Here is a 14,437-nt window from a genome sequence, read left to right on the forward strand (position 1 = left end):
AGCTCACATCGGATCGATATTACAGCAATCTGACTGGCTGGCAAGGACCAATCAGAATGCACCATTTTCGATCCTACCATACTACATTAGTGGCTATAAAAACCCAAAACTGCCATGCTATCCGGCGGAACGGAATTGAGTATAACACCATGCTCTTCCTTTCCCCATGAAAAAATCTTCAAATAGCAACTGACGAGAATCGTAAGATTCGAAACCGCGGTCTTGCTTGCAAACTCACATTGCTTGCTACAGCGTCGTAAAACCTACAGTTTGGAAACGTTACATTGACGATATTTTTTCTCTGTGGGACACTGGTAAACACGATATACAACGGCCCAACCTCAAACATGTTTTAATGGGAAAATGGCACTTAATACAAAACCAGCCTTTCCTACGAGAAATCTTTAAAGAGCCACCACTAATTTCCTTTAAAAAAGGAAAATCTCTAAATGACATGCTTGTCAGAGCAAAAATATAAAGAGGTTACACATCAAAAATGTTTCCATTGTTAGAAGTCGTGCAGGCCTGTCACCCTTCGCTATCTCCTAGTGAGCGTTTATTCCGACATATCAGGAGAAGCTGGTGCATTGGCAGCGCATCAGACGGAAGGAGGGGGGGTGGGGAGGGGAGGGGTGTCATGGGCGAAAACTGATGCGACGTAGTCGTCCAGTCATCTGATGAAATTTTTATGGTCGAAGTCAAACTAATTGCAACAGAATTTCTGTCACTTCCAAATGGTAGACAGTGGTCAACTTACCAACATACTAAAAGTTCCCCAAAATACGTGTGATGGAACATGCTTAGATTAAGCATTGTAATATTTGGAGTATGTACCAAAGGGTACCCACGTCGCAGAAAGTAATAATAAATTGAAACACACAAAATAAAGTTGTTTTGAGCGGTTTTAAGCCATCTTGGACTACAATAAATGTTTATAATGTACAAAAATGTTATTCACAGATAAAAATAAAATAATTAGATTAAAACATACGATTTGAGTGGTTCCAGACTCCAACGGTATAACATGGACACTTGGCAGTATTCAGTTCGTTTCGTTGCATTGTCTATGTTCTGTACTCACAGACTTTTATTTTTATTACTGGACGTTTATGGTTTCTCTGCAATATCTACTTGTACTATTTACAGCAGGGTCGTGCTGTGAGAAACGGTAAGTATGATTTATGTTGACATTTTATTTTTATCATGCATATTTAGGTTATTTGTATATGTCATCGCATGTGGCCGAGTAAAATCTATAACGATTAATATCACACGTGTTTTCAGAAGCGACGAGGGTACTTTCTGTAACTTCTGAAAACAAAAGTGACAGTAATCCTTAATTTTACGAGGAATCATGTGATTAAATGTCTATGAGATAGAGGTCAAAATTACGGTTAAAGTTTTAAAGCCTTTTTTTTTCCCTCAAAGGCGCCCGATTCGGCGATGTAAGAAGACTTGCTCGACAAACTCTTAAAGCTATTCAACAAAGTCTTGTTCAAAAAAAAATTATCGTCTAAGAAATAGCTACAAATAGTCGTTCTTAACTGCTATAAAAAAAGTCTTCTTAATGCAGGGATAAAAGGCTGCAACAAATAAATTTTAAAAAGCGAACGACATGTCATTGTGGACGTTTCACCTCTCTCAACATGTTCAAAACAAGAAACAACAAGTTGCAACAGTTTGGCAATTCGATTTCTTTCACTACTTTCAGCCTTTTTCTTCAAATCGTACTGCAGGTAAATACACTAACGCTTAATAATTCACAAACAGAATTAGTTATTGAAATATTAATATGATTTCTTCCAAGGGAGTTTATTCTACGAAGACGTACGCAACTACAATGCATCATGGATTGTTGCTTTTGCAGCGAGCCCATAGACAATGGAGATCTCACAGTCACTTTGACGGAAAAGGGTTGCAGAAACATTTTAAATAGAATAAGCCAGACACTCAGCCAGTGCACAATCCAGGTGAAAACTGGCCAATGCGTACATAAGAAATGCCGTCTTGATTTCATCGATTCCAAAAAAACAGGAAGCCGTAATATTGATCAGAGCAAACGAAATCGCTCGCCTCACATGCGGATCCCACAGAGACTGCACGTACCGCCCTGGCATCTTGTCACAGTAGAAGAAAACTTGTTCTACAGAACTGGTCCAAAGAATTTCAGAAAAGCTTAAACACGTACAAAGTTCAATGAAGAATCAACGGACTGCTGTTGTGTGGACTGCATATATGGAGATGGTAGAAATACTGCGCAGATTCATAAAAGCCGAATGCACGGAAATTGGAGTCTGCACCTCCAATCGGTTTATGACATGCTTCCTTATTTTGCCGCTGCTGGTCGCCGACTTTATGCTAAATCGGCTTATATCTACCTACAAATGATGAATGAGCTTCAAAACACTCACCCAAACATTTACAAGAACTTTCAGGACGGACTTCATTGCACACGGAGAAGGGATTGCTTTTGGGCGGGGCTTTCCACCGATTTGATGATTGAACAAGTTCTAATGCGCAGCGTTAAGACGAGCGGTGGTTTAACTCGAGGTAAAGGATTGTCAGAGATGCAGGCGCATGTTTGGTTAATGTCAATGCTTGCTTGTGCAGAAGGCAGTGACGCCATGCAGACCCTTACTGGCGTTAGGTATTCACCTTGTTTATAGTATTGTATTTGTATTTATGTTACCACAATCAGTACAAATCAGACTGATATTCTCACTTTTCTAATTACAGGTATCGAACTAGTGAACAGCATAGGGTCGCCACTGAAGCAAGATAGCTGCGCGATTATAATGACCGCCCTTGATCTAGTTGATTGCCTTTCCCAGAGAGATCTATTTTCCCAGGATCATGCGCTGCGCTGCATTGCAACAGGTGTCCTTGCTGATGAGGAAGTCAATGTTGATAAGTGCAAGGTCGAAGTAGGAGACAAGGTGTTAAGTTCTATGGTTGGCAAAAATGCGCATGACGACTCATTTCGTAAGACAGACCCAAGTAGTTACCCTTACGTGCAAGAGGAATGTGAGGTTAAGTGAAGGCAACATCTAGGTGGATCCACAGTTGCTGTTTCAGAGATTGAGTTTTGTAGCAACTGGAGGACAGTATGACAATCCCCAATCATGACAATCATTCTTCAAGGTTGAGATGTGCGGTTATCCACCAGCATTATTTGATTCCTCGCTCCTATCTGGACTCGAACCTAGAATGAGCAAACAAACAAGTCTACAGGAAAGGTTCACTTTGTTCTTGATGGCGGCGCACTCCTCCATTGCATTCCCTGGCCACGGGGCCTTACCTACACGGAAATTCTCCATACCCCTCCGTACCATGCCCCCATACCGCGCTCGGCTTGCCGATTTTCCTTTTCGCTCTATACCCCACTTAGAAGCCTGTTCACAGGCTACGTAAGCGAAATGTCTAAGCATAGTCAACTGGCTAGTGCATCCTTTAAGTCAAAGGAAGGTTCAATTCGTTACTTTTTTTCTTCCCAGTTGCCTTGCCTTAGTATATTTTTTTGTTGCTGTTAAAGCATAATAACGTTAGCAAACTAATCTAAGACGTTTGCAACTGAACTATCCATTAGCGAAACAACTTTAAGCGAAACGATTGGGAAACGAGTGAGACAAATTTTGATGCCTTGGGATAGGAACCAACGACACATTTTTGCTTTTTCACTTTTGAGAAAAATGTGATATGTACAAGGCAAACATATTTTTCCTGGAACAACATGACTAAGATGGTCAAAGATACTGGGCTTCCTTTCAGACTTAACTTTTCCAGGCTGGGAAATCCAAGAAAGCCCAACTTACAACTTAACTGCTGAAAAAGGCGGGCCTTGGAACTAACATGGCCAGGAAAGGCAGCCTTTCGTGGCCAGGGTAGGAGACTGATTGAAAACAGCACCTATCTCATGAACATTACCAATAAAATTTTATTGGCTTTAAAATTTGAGTAGCCACAGAAATATTCTGCTAACAAGAGTCAGCATTGCTTGACTAGATAAACAAGAAAAGCGAGATTTGAATCTCATGGTAGTTTTCTACTGCTGGATAGAGGGGAGGGTGGGGAAGGGGTGCAGGCAGAGACCACCATCTATTTTGTGATTTGGTGGGTCCTGTTTGCGTATAATAATTTTGACCACTTTTTTCTTACAGATAATTTTTATTGAAAAATATTATCAACACATCTTACAGACATCAAGTACTAATTACACTGATTGCTAAATTCGAATTACAAGCACAAGAATATTATGTCTTCTATAATCACAGGGAAAATAAATAAAACACTTGCATGAAATGATTTATTTGTGTCAATGTTTCTTTTCTTGGCTTTCTTTCTTTTCTTTTTTTTAACTGATTGATCAGCCCACTTTCAAAGGAGAGAGGGCAATGGCACTGAAGAAAACTAATGCATGCTGGCTAATATTTGTCGATTAATAGAGTTCTAAAGTGTGACGTCACAAATATTTGAATTTTTGAAATTATGGGATTTGGTAGAAAGTATATTTGGAAAGAGCATGATGAAAAATACCTACTTGCAAAAAATCAGAATCTCATCGCAATTTGGGAACCAGATATTAGCTCTGTTATGCCTCGATAACTCCATACAAATCCTTCTAATTTTGTCTCAGTTCCAAACTGAGACAAAATTAGAAGGATTTGTATGGAGTCACGAGGGCATAACAGAGCTAATATCTCACCCTCAAATTGCAATAAGATGCTGATTTTTGGGCAAGTGGGCATTTTTCATCACGCTCTTTCCGAACATACTACCTAATCCCATAATTTCATAAATTTAGTTTTTGTGACATCATCACTTTAGAATTCTACAGTATCAATGAGTATACTACCAAACATTTTAATATTATTTGCCCAGACTTGTGCTTCTCAAGAAAAATGATTCATTTTCTTTCAGCCCAGTACATTTTTACAATATAAGGGAGAATGATTTTGCTCTTCTCAAGCTCATTGTGTTTGTTCAAAACTAATCTGACCTTCTCTTTCACCATTTTCTTTTCATTCTCATTTTTGATTTGTACGACACTTATTGACATGACTCTGTCTATAAGCTCATCAAAGGTAAACTGCTGCTCACTTTTGAATGATTCACCTTCTTCTATGGGTCCAAATGTTGCAGATGAATCTAAGACTTTCTTCCACTCATCTGTTCTTCCCACAGGTGTATTTGTTTCCCAGTACAAAGGGAGCATAATTTGTTCATTTACATCTTTCACCCAAGGCATGGAGTGATCCCAGTTGTTCCAAAGGAGACCTAGTTTGCCGCCTGGAACAAGTACACGTTGAATTTCAGCAATGGCCTTGTTGTTGGCAAACCAATGGAAACATTGAGCAGCAATCACAGATTGTACACTAGCATCAGGCAAATCTGCAGGACAACAGTTGCAAACAATTTATCAAAAGACCATAATTATTCTCAGCCCTGTGGAACCATCAGAGCAGTTTAATTCCAATTGAGTGTCATAAAACCAAAACCAAAGTGGCCAATCGCAACAAAAAGTCAATCAGAATTCAAAACAAATACATGAAACTGGTGCCAAGCGTGGGAAAACACATCCTGCCAAAACATGATTGGTTTTGGTTTGGATTCTGATTGGTTGAGAAAGTGGCGCAAGTTCTGTTAACCAATCACAGAGCATAGTAATGCCAAACCAAAGCAAACATGAAATTACTTTCGACACTCAATTGAAAACCACTCTATCATCAATGTCATTATCACTTGGTTTTAATTTGGCACAGCTGACAGCAAAATACAAGCCATGTCTAAAGCTTGCATACCTGAAGCAAGTTTTACAATCTGCCTCTTGGTAGCCACAGATTAAACTTTGCTTGAAACACTCATTAGGGGTGTCCATAAGTTCCAGTAGCTGGGGATTTTTACTACAGCTATTATGGATGAAAGCCCTGGCTTCTTGACAGAAAATAAAAGCACTGACAATAATATTAGAATTAAACCTTTTTTTTCTTTCCAGCAATATAAAAAGTGCGCCTCTATTTCTTAATTGCGAGATATGCTATTTGGATCAGCAAAATGCAGGATAAGGACCCCGAAATACACAATTTTTTAACTTTCCCAATCCCCTTCAGTGATTGGATGTATCATTATATGTTTCCTGTGCCTTGTCTCTCATGAAAATAAAATAAGTCACTCTCCATCAGTTATGCCTCCCTTTAAGCCATGTAATTTTTTCTCCATAATTTTGTTTTCCGGAAAACACAATGTATTTTTCTTTATTCTTTTCTTTTTTTTTTTTCTTCTTGTATGACAATGAATATTGAGTGCACCATGACTACATTTGGGCATTGTTATATACCTAGACTTTAACTCGACAAAATGAGCACTGTGATTGGTTGATTCTTGGTCACATGCCCCTGATCAAATACAAATGTATCCCGACCGGGATACAATTCCTCAGTTGCCCTGTTAGTTGTTTGTTTGTTTTGCTGTGATTGTTGAAGGGAAAGTCTAAATATTTATTGTTTGGTCCTTCGGGGAAACTAGTTAGTTTTGTTTTCCCTCAAGTCCTGATGTCTCCTAAGACGAATATCAGGACTCTCGGGAAAACAAAACTAACTGTTTCCCTCGGGACCATACATTAAGTGTATATTGTTACAATGTGTTGAATGATAATCCGGGACAACTGGCATCTCGCATCCAGGCTTCTCCCCACCTCAAGCCCCCCCCCCCCCCCCCCCTCCTTCCCCAACCCCTACGGATGTATGTTAGATAAAATAAATATTAACAACTATTAAAAATCAACAGCAGAAAAACAAAGGAAAACATACTCTGTAACTTATGTCTTACCAATATTTTCCGCTGAGAAGTCCTTGATTTCAATATCCGGGAAGTTCTTTATAAACTCCTGCCGCATGGAAAGAACTGGTTCACTTGCTATGACTTGGACGTTACTGCCACGAAGGACTTCTTGCAACGTACGCGTAAACTTTCCTGTCCCTGTTCCAAGCTCCAAGACTCGTGTAGGCTGATCTGATGACGAATTACGAGGTAGAATGCCAAGTTTTTCGAGTAAGAAGGTCACAGCTTCCTTTGAATAACTCGGTCTACTGCGATCATAAAGTTGAGATGTTGAGAAACCGCTTTCTGCGATGGGATTCACAGTGGTCTGGGACATTTTACATGCAATGAATGATGCAACTGTTGCATGACCGGGTAAAAGACTGAGGATTCGAGGAATCTTCATGATTTTGATGATTTTGGCGAGGATCACTGGATACGATCGAACACAGGTAGCCCAAGCTGTATGATTTGTGTTGACCTTTGTAACGTAAACATTAGCGTCACGTAATTTAAAGCTGCGATCGTTGCGAATAGCGAAATTATAACAGACCTCTCAAGCCTCACGATTTTGCCGTGACACTCACGGTTTTCAGTTCAGTCTCACGGCGAGACACAAAAATCTCACGATAAACAGAGTCACAAGCTGAAAGGATACAATTTCCTTCTATAATTTCATTTTTGGCTTGTTTAGGTGACTTTCTTGTGCCAATTCTGTCGAAATCAATCCATAGTTAGTAAATAAGTTCATCCGCTGTTCGCTGGAAATGAGGTTTTTCATTACCAGTCTCTCGCATTTTGGTCACTCACATTTTCAAAATGGCGGAAGTTGCTAATGAACCTGACCAGCACCTGTGATTACTTGGTTTTGTATGCTGATCAATCAATCTCCAGATTTTTTACCTCAGTCTCCAGATTTTCGGTGTTTTGAGGTTGAGAGGTCTGTTATTACTTCTAAGGGTTTGTATGGGGAAAGTATTCGAATTTGAAGACAAAATTAGAAATGATTTTTCAAAAAAAATTTCTCTCCTCTGTTGTTCCTTTTGTGTCCTGGGTGGTTTCGGTTCTAGGTCGTTTTGAAACGATTTAGTAGAGTTTCAGTCCCGTAGTTATAGGCAAAGATATAAAACAGTAAGGTCTGTAAACATTCATCCACTCGTCGAAAAAGCTGCTTTGTCAATCCTGCAGCGGTGCAAAATGAGGAATAGTTGTCCCTACAGAGCTGGCAGCCGGCAAATTTATCACCTAATGCAAAGGGACATAACGCACTCTGGACAGTGCCATATTTGTTTATTTCGAGAAAGCAGTCGGACGATGACGTTACAAGAACGATCGGAAAATTCCGATCAGTTGGGACTACTGGATGGACGGGGCAACCTCTAGAGCGACCGTTTCTCGTATAAAGTTTCATCGTCATGTGACGCGGGCAGATTTAAGGGTATATACTTCTAATTCCTCGAATTCTTTCTTTTTCCCAGTGCTGCAACAGTTGACTCATTCATTGCACGTAAGATGTCCCAAACCACTGTGCATCCCATCGCAGAAAGCGGTTTCTCAACATCCCAACTTTACGATCGCAGTAGACCGAGTTATTCTAAGAACTTGGTATCTTACCTCGTTATTCGTCATCAGAACAGCCTACACGAATCTTGGAACTTGGAACAGGGACAGGAAAGTTTACTCGTAGAATTTGAAAAATTAATTCTGCTATTTCCAGTTTATTTATTTCATCAACTTTAACTTTTCCATCAAATAGAAGAAAGATCCTGGCAGTTAGAACGCAACTTAAGCAGTTGCGAAAAGAAAGCCTGAAAAAAAGATTCAGGCTTGAACGGTTTAAGCCTGAATTTTTTTCAGGCTTCCTTTTCGCAACTGCTTAAGTTGCGTACTAACTGCAAGGATCTTTCCTCTATTTGATCTTTCATCCGCAGTTCAAACTATATGTTTCATATATTTACATTCATTTAACTTTTCATTTTTGGTCCGTTGGCACAAACAAGCTCACCATCAGTTCCACGTCCATTTCTGTTAAACAACTGTCTCAAAAACTGTGTCGGTATTTATCGAAGGTGCGGTCAAAGAAAAAGGGAATTTTCCCAGATGGTATGAAACGACGGAGATCAATTAGCCATAATTTCTTGCTTGACTGATTTTCCGGCGTTAGTGACAGAGTCAGACGCTTACAGAAATTGTTGCGTAACCGTAAATTCACTGTTGATCGTGGTACTTTGATTTCCTTATGTTGCGCTTTTAACTTTTCCAGATAGCGCGATGAATCTTTACAACGTAGACGAGGTGTGGGAGAATTTAAAAAGTCATCGAGTGCAAGTCGTTCAGGAACTGCGCGTTGATCGCACTCTCCTTTTCGATTATTTGCGGAGTAAGGCAGTTTTCGACAGTGAAGATTGTGAGCTCGTGCAGGCGGAGAAGACGACCGAACGCAAGGCTGGCAAGCTGCTGGACATCCTGGAGACTAAAGGCACAGAAAGTCTGGTGCATTTTCTTGATGTTGTACAGCTGTTAAACCCAGGCATTTACGAGAATTTGACGGGACAGAAAGCAACTACAAGTAAGTCAGGAACTGCCTAACCAAATATCCGAGGGAAGGAGGGGGGTTGTAATACGGCTCTTTGAACTCAAAACATTTATAAAATGATCAAAGTCAAAGCTTGCATGAGCTAACAGCAACATAAACGAAATCCAGTGCATTTTGGCCACGAATATTAACTGTCTTACAATTTCGCTCTCTATTTCCGCATTGCAAATTTGCCTACGAGACCGTTTCTCGCAAGTTGCTATTCAGTTTGCACTGGGCAAATGTAAGTGGCACGTTGAGAGTCTGTTTCAAATTCCCACAACCAGGTCCAAAACTTGCAAGAGTTTGTGAACCAAAACAGCAATAAAACGTTTTTAAGCCATCACCGAGGCGCTTATACTGATAGCGAAAGTAAATCACCAGTGACAGCACGACATAAATCAGCAACAGACTGGAAATGAACCACGATTTAAATTGCTAATGTCATAATGAATCTGATTGCCTATCTATATTTTCACGACACTTTGTGAGGACGATGAGTAAAGTTTAAACTGAGGAAAATGACTATAACACAGAAAAAATCTGGAAATAAAGTGGATTTGCAAAGCAAGCCCAGAATTACCTTATTAAATATATTTTTCGAGGCACTTTAATTTCAAGAGATTTTCAAGAGGGTCGCGTAAAATGAGCATTGCACAATTATTGCTGATACGAAAATTAAGTGGTTCTTATTATGTAAAACTATCTGCAGGCAGTCAGATACAAAGATGACTAGGAAAAATATTTATAAATTATTCAAACTAACTCACCCTTCACCACTACTTCCGGGTATATATGAATAAATATTTCAGTTCAGTTCTTCTATCTTAAATATTGCAATAGAAGAGTAAATTACAATTTTGTCATTGTTGACTTCTTTTGTTATCAAACAGGAGAGAATCCCATTTTCAAGACTTTCACAGGTAAAATATGTAATTATAGCTCTTGATAACGGTGAAAACCCGTTTTACATAACCCTGTTTCAAAAACTATCTTCGGCTGGAAAGCAGTTCGGATGCTTCATTTGTTTTTCATGCAAAATGCGGTACAATAACGTAAATACTTGTAGCTACTTGTGATGAGGTGGGAGCGATTTCTAAAAAAAGGAAAGCAAAATGGCGGATGATGTTAACCGGCAACCAGGGGCCCGTTTCTCGAAAGTCCCGGTAACTTACCGGGCCCGATAAGTGAAATTTGTGATAAATGTTTTTAACAGAAGTCAATTTGTGGTAGGTTTGAATACTAAATTTTCAAATCTTACAATTCTATGAAAGCATTGCCGGCCAAGTACCATGTCTGTAATCACTGTGTAATCGGCGAAAAAACGTTTAAAAATATACTTATCGAGTCAATTTGTGGTAGGTTTGAATACTAAATTTTCAAATCTTACAATTCCATGAAAACATTGCGGGCCAAGTACCATGTCTGCAGGGGCGTAGCCAGGATTTCTAGGAGGGGGGGTTCCAAATTGGTTCCAACGAGAACGGTTGGTCTAAAATCCTCACATTACGTACGTACAAGACTTTGGCGTTTACGCTACACAAACAGAAGACGCCTTGGTTGCAGTTGAGCGAACGTGTTTATCACTTCCTCGATATTTATGTCTCGGTGGTAATTGATGTTCATCAACGCCAGCCCAGACTCTCGCTCGCTTGACATGCTCGACCTCAGGTATGTTTTTAATCTTCTTAGTGTACTGAATGAGCGCTCACATTCAGCTGACGTAATCGGCAACGTGCACAAAATTCGGATCAAGGTGTGGATGTTAGGAAAGAACTCTCGACCGCATGCTGCGAGTGTCTGAACTGCACTTGTGGGAAGGTCGGCATCCTCAGTGCTGCACCACTTTCTCTTCCATCGCAGGAGCTCAACATCAACCGCATGAGGAGAAAGAAGGTCGTTCTCATAAAACTCCAGCGCTGCTTCAATGTCAGGATTTCTCTCTCCGACGACTACCAGCTCAGGGAGAAGATTAAAGAGGCTGCACAAGACCGCGCCATTAGTAGGAAAACCACCAGCTCGAACAACACCAGTGGATCGTCTACTAATTTCGCAGGCATTTCTGCTGTGCACACACGTGCATCTTGTTACACAGGAATCCCAGCTCTGCTCATGTCTCCAAAAACGCAAGTGAAACGCAAATAGATACCACAATGACGTTCACTGTTCTTATTGTAAGGATAGAACAAAGCACAAAGCGAAGAATTTCAGGAACCGAGAGTCCATTACACTCTTGCTGGGATAAAATCACTGTTAAAAGTAGGAGAGGGGGGGTTCCTTGACGCGGGTGGGGGGTTCCGGAACCCCTGGAACCCTCCCCTGGCTACGCCCCTGGTCTGTAATCACTGTGTAATCGGCGAAAAAACGTTTAAAAATATACTTATCGGGCCCGATAAGTGACCGGGACTTTCGAGAAACGGGCGCCCAGCCCGATAAGTGTCTTTGGTGATAAATGTTTCTTAACAGAAGTCAAGTTTTGTTACCTTTGAATACTAAATTTTAAAATCTTATAATTCTATGAAAACATTGGCCATGTAGCATGTCTGTAATTACTGTGTAATCGGCGAAAAACATTTTAAAATGTAGTTTTAGGGCCCGGTAAGTTACCGGGACTTTCGAGAAACGGGCCCCTGGTATTGAAAACATTTTCCTTTCAGTGAGCAATTCTCGCAATGAAACCGAGACTGAAGTTTGTGTGAATGTAACGTGAGCTGTAACTAAATCCAAATGAAACCCGCGCAGGCCCAGTACAGTCCCCAAATTGTAGCCGGCTCCATTCCCAAGGGGACACGGTTCAAATTTCATACCTGTATACTAGGTGGTTGGCAACCAATCCCTAGAAATCCAAAAGACAATGGTGTGGCAGCCATGTTGGATGACAGAACCATTTGTTTTGTCATCCAACATGACCGCCATACCGTTGTCGTTTTGGATCTCCAGGGATTGGTTGCAAACCACCTCTGATTGGCTGCATGTGCGATCTATACTTGACACAGCAAACGTACAATCTTTTAATTTGAACGAAGAGTGTTTTTTTTTAAATTTTAACAGTCAACAAACGGAATCAGTATAGTACCATAGTGCTTTTTACCGGGCTGAATGTTTGACATAAGCCTTAACGTCCGATGTTACGATTTATTCAACTGGCCACTGTTGTCTTCTAGAACTTGACCCTCAGCGTGCCGATTTGGACCTTCTTACCAATCACTTGAGAAGGGCGGTTGCGGATCTACAAGAGATGACCCTTAGATATGATCAGCTGTTGAAGGAAAACCAGCAGCTCAGCAAAAATCTCGCCAAGGTTAGTGGTGATTTGGATGTAAAATCCAAGCTCTTGCAGACCGTGGAAGACCAGGCAAAGAAAGCAGAGGAACGTGCAAGAGAAGCATTGGACAAAGCAGTAAAAGCTGAGGAAGCCGCCAATCTTCAGAGAAGAGAATCTGAGAAAGCTACGAGCGACAGACATGCTTGTTCTCTTGCCGTTTGCATGAAAATTCTGTCGTCAGAAGAAGAAGCTAAACAGCTGAGAAAGCAGCTAGAGGAAGCAAGTCGACAAAAAGAAGAATTGATGAGAAAGCTGCAAGATTTGGCGAAGAATTTCGACCACCATTCCCAAGAGCTGTCAAATACATTATCCCGCCAGCGAAACAGTTTAAAAACGGTGGAAGGACTAAAAGATCGGAATCAAGAACTAGAGTTTATCTCGCAGAAGTTACAGATGGAGAAAGACCAAGCTATCTCTGAGCTCGACGAGCTGAAGGATTGTGCCGAAGCGCTGAAGGCCCACTACGATGTCCTAGAGAAAAACAAACAGCAATACCAACAGAATTATGATAATGTGCTCGTTGATTGCTCTCAATTCAGGAAACAGATTCAAGAGTTGGAATTCCAGTTATCCTTTTCTCAGAGGCAAGAGTCAAGCGTCAGAGCCCAAAACGAGGAGCTTACTCGACAAGTGAAAAAATACCAAGAGCAACGCGATTTGTACGGTGAAGAGAGAATAAAAACTATTAAGGAACGAGACGAGGCTCGAAAAGAAAGGGATGAGATGTATCAGAATTGTAGTGACGCCCAGAAGGAAAAAGATGAAGCTCTGAAAAGATTTCTTGAGGAGACTAGAGAGTTTGAGCGCCGACATGAAACTGAAATTCAAGCTTTGAGAGAACGTTTGGTGCAAGCCGAGGAAGAGCTGAAGTCACGTTGCTTACAGGAAATCGAGCCATTATCTCCGGTAAGCTACTGCAACTTGTTTGTTTGGGTTTTTTGTTGTTGTTGTTTTTCTCGCGCCAACAGGATTTTTTTCACAGTGATTTTGCTCGCTAAAACCTGCCTAAAATACTTAAGACCGCCTCAGTGCTCAGATCGACAGTTAACGCTCCTCAGAAACCAGGAAAAGATAAAACCATAAGCTGAATATACAAAATGGTACACCTTTAGTACTGACGTTACCCTCATTTTGATAAACTGCACTTATCCATCCCCCCCCCCTTTCACAAATTGGTGACCACAAGCCAATGTAATAATAGCGGAAGGCAAAATCACTACCTGTGTCCTCTCTTGGTATTGTGAATAGCTACAATCTTGAACGATTCAAATAAACAAATTAAAAACTACCCCTCACCCCTATTTCAATGATGGAAAAACGGCTAGTTTTGCTTTCCGTGCGAATTCATCATTAATGTTTTTTTTTTTTGGGGGGGGGGGGAGGGGGCTTAATGTCTTATTTTATTCCATCCAAGATTATAGCTGTTCCCATTTTCCTAGTGCTTCCCAAAACTAAGATACGGGTACCCTAATTATTAAATGCCAAAACTGATAGGCTTCGTGTCGCATTAGAAACATTGCATGGCCTCATGACCCGTGAAATAATCCACTACAAGAGAGGATGTCCACTATCAAAGCCAAGCTAAAAAAGACATTTTAGTAGTACACAGTAAGAACCTGTTATTACGGACACCGTTGGCACCAGAAAGAGTGTCCGTATTACTGAGTGTCCTTATTAAGCGGCCGGGTTAATCTTAAGTAAAATGTATGGTGTAGCACCAA

At 40.6% G+C, this 14,437-nt stretch overlaps 2 protein-coding genes across 3 annotated transcripts in view; one reads left to right on the forward strand and one right to left on the reverse strand.

The window, feature by feature from the left end:
- Positions 1-14,437, forward strand: part of LOC146458185 (uncharacterized) — a 252,490-nt gene that overhangs the window by 236,757 nt on the left and 1,296 nt on the right. The window contains exons 2-4 of one of the 2 annotated variants that reach the window (XM_085090713.1): positions 8,658-9,385; positions 10,285-10,314; positions 12,556-13,622. In XM_085090713.1, the coding sequence (XP_084946839.1) occupies positions 9,088-9,385; positions 10,285-10,314; positions 12,556-13,622 (1,395 nt within the window). In that variant the 5' untranslated portion in view covers positions 8,658-9,087. Of the gene's footprint in view, positions 1-8,654; positions 9,386-10,284; positions 10,315-12,555; positions 13,623-14,437 lie in introns of those variants that run through there. The other variant, XM_085090714.1, reaches the window with a different exon arrangement.
- On the reverse strand, positions 4,145-7,555 carry LOC146458199 (uncharacterized). The gene is made up of 2 exons (XM_085090838.1): positions 6,826-7,555; positions 4,145-5,388 (listed from the first exon to the last, which is right to left on the reverse strand). The coding sequence occupies exons 1-2, from the start codon at positions 7,220-7,222 to the stop codon at positions 4,904-4,906; spliced, it is 882 nt and encodes a 293-aa protein (XP_084946964.1). The 5' UTR covers positions 7,223-7,555; the 3' UTR covers positions 4,145-4,903.

Source organism: Pavona decussata, unplaced genomic scaffold (genome assembly GCF_977016875.1).
Source record: "Pavona decussata unplaced genomic scaffold, jaPavDecu1.1 SCAFFOLD_233, whole genome shotgun sequence".
In the NCBI taxonomy this organism is placed as follows: Eukaryota; Metazoa; Cnidaria; class Anthozoa; order Scleractinia; family Agariciidae; genus Pavona; species Pavona decussata.

Bases quoted from the DNA above. Each gene is read 5' to 3' on its own strand.
- LOC146458199 (XM_085090838.1), bottom strand. From the start codon at position 7,222: ATGAAGATTCCTCGAATCCTCAGTCTTTTACCCGGTCATGCAACAGTT. The intron at 5,389-6,825 runs GTAAGACATAAG...GTTGTCCTGCAG, and splicing joins CTTCTCAGCGGAAAATATTG to ATTTGCCTGATGCTAGTGTA.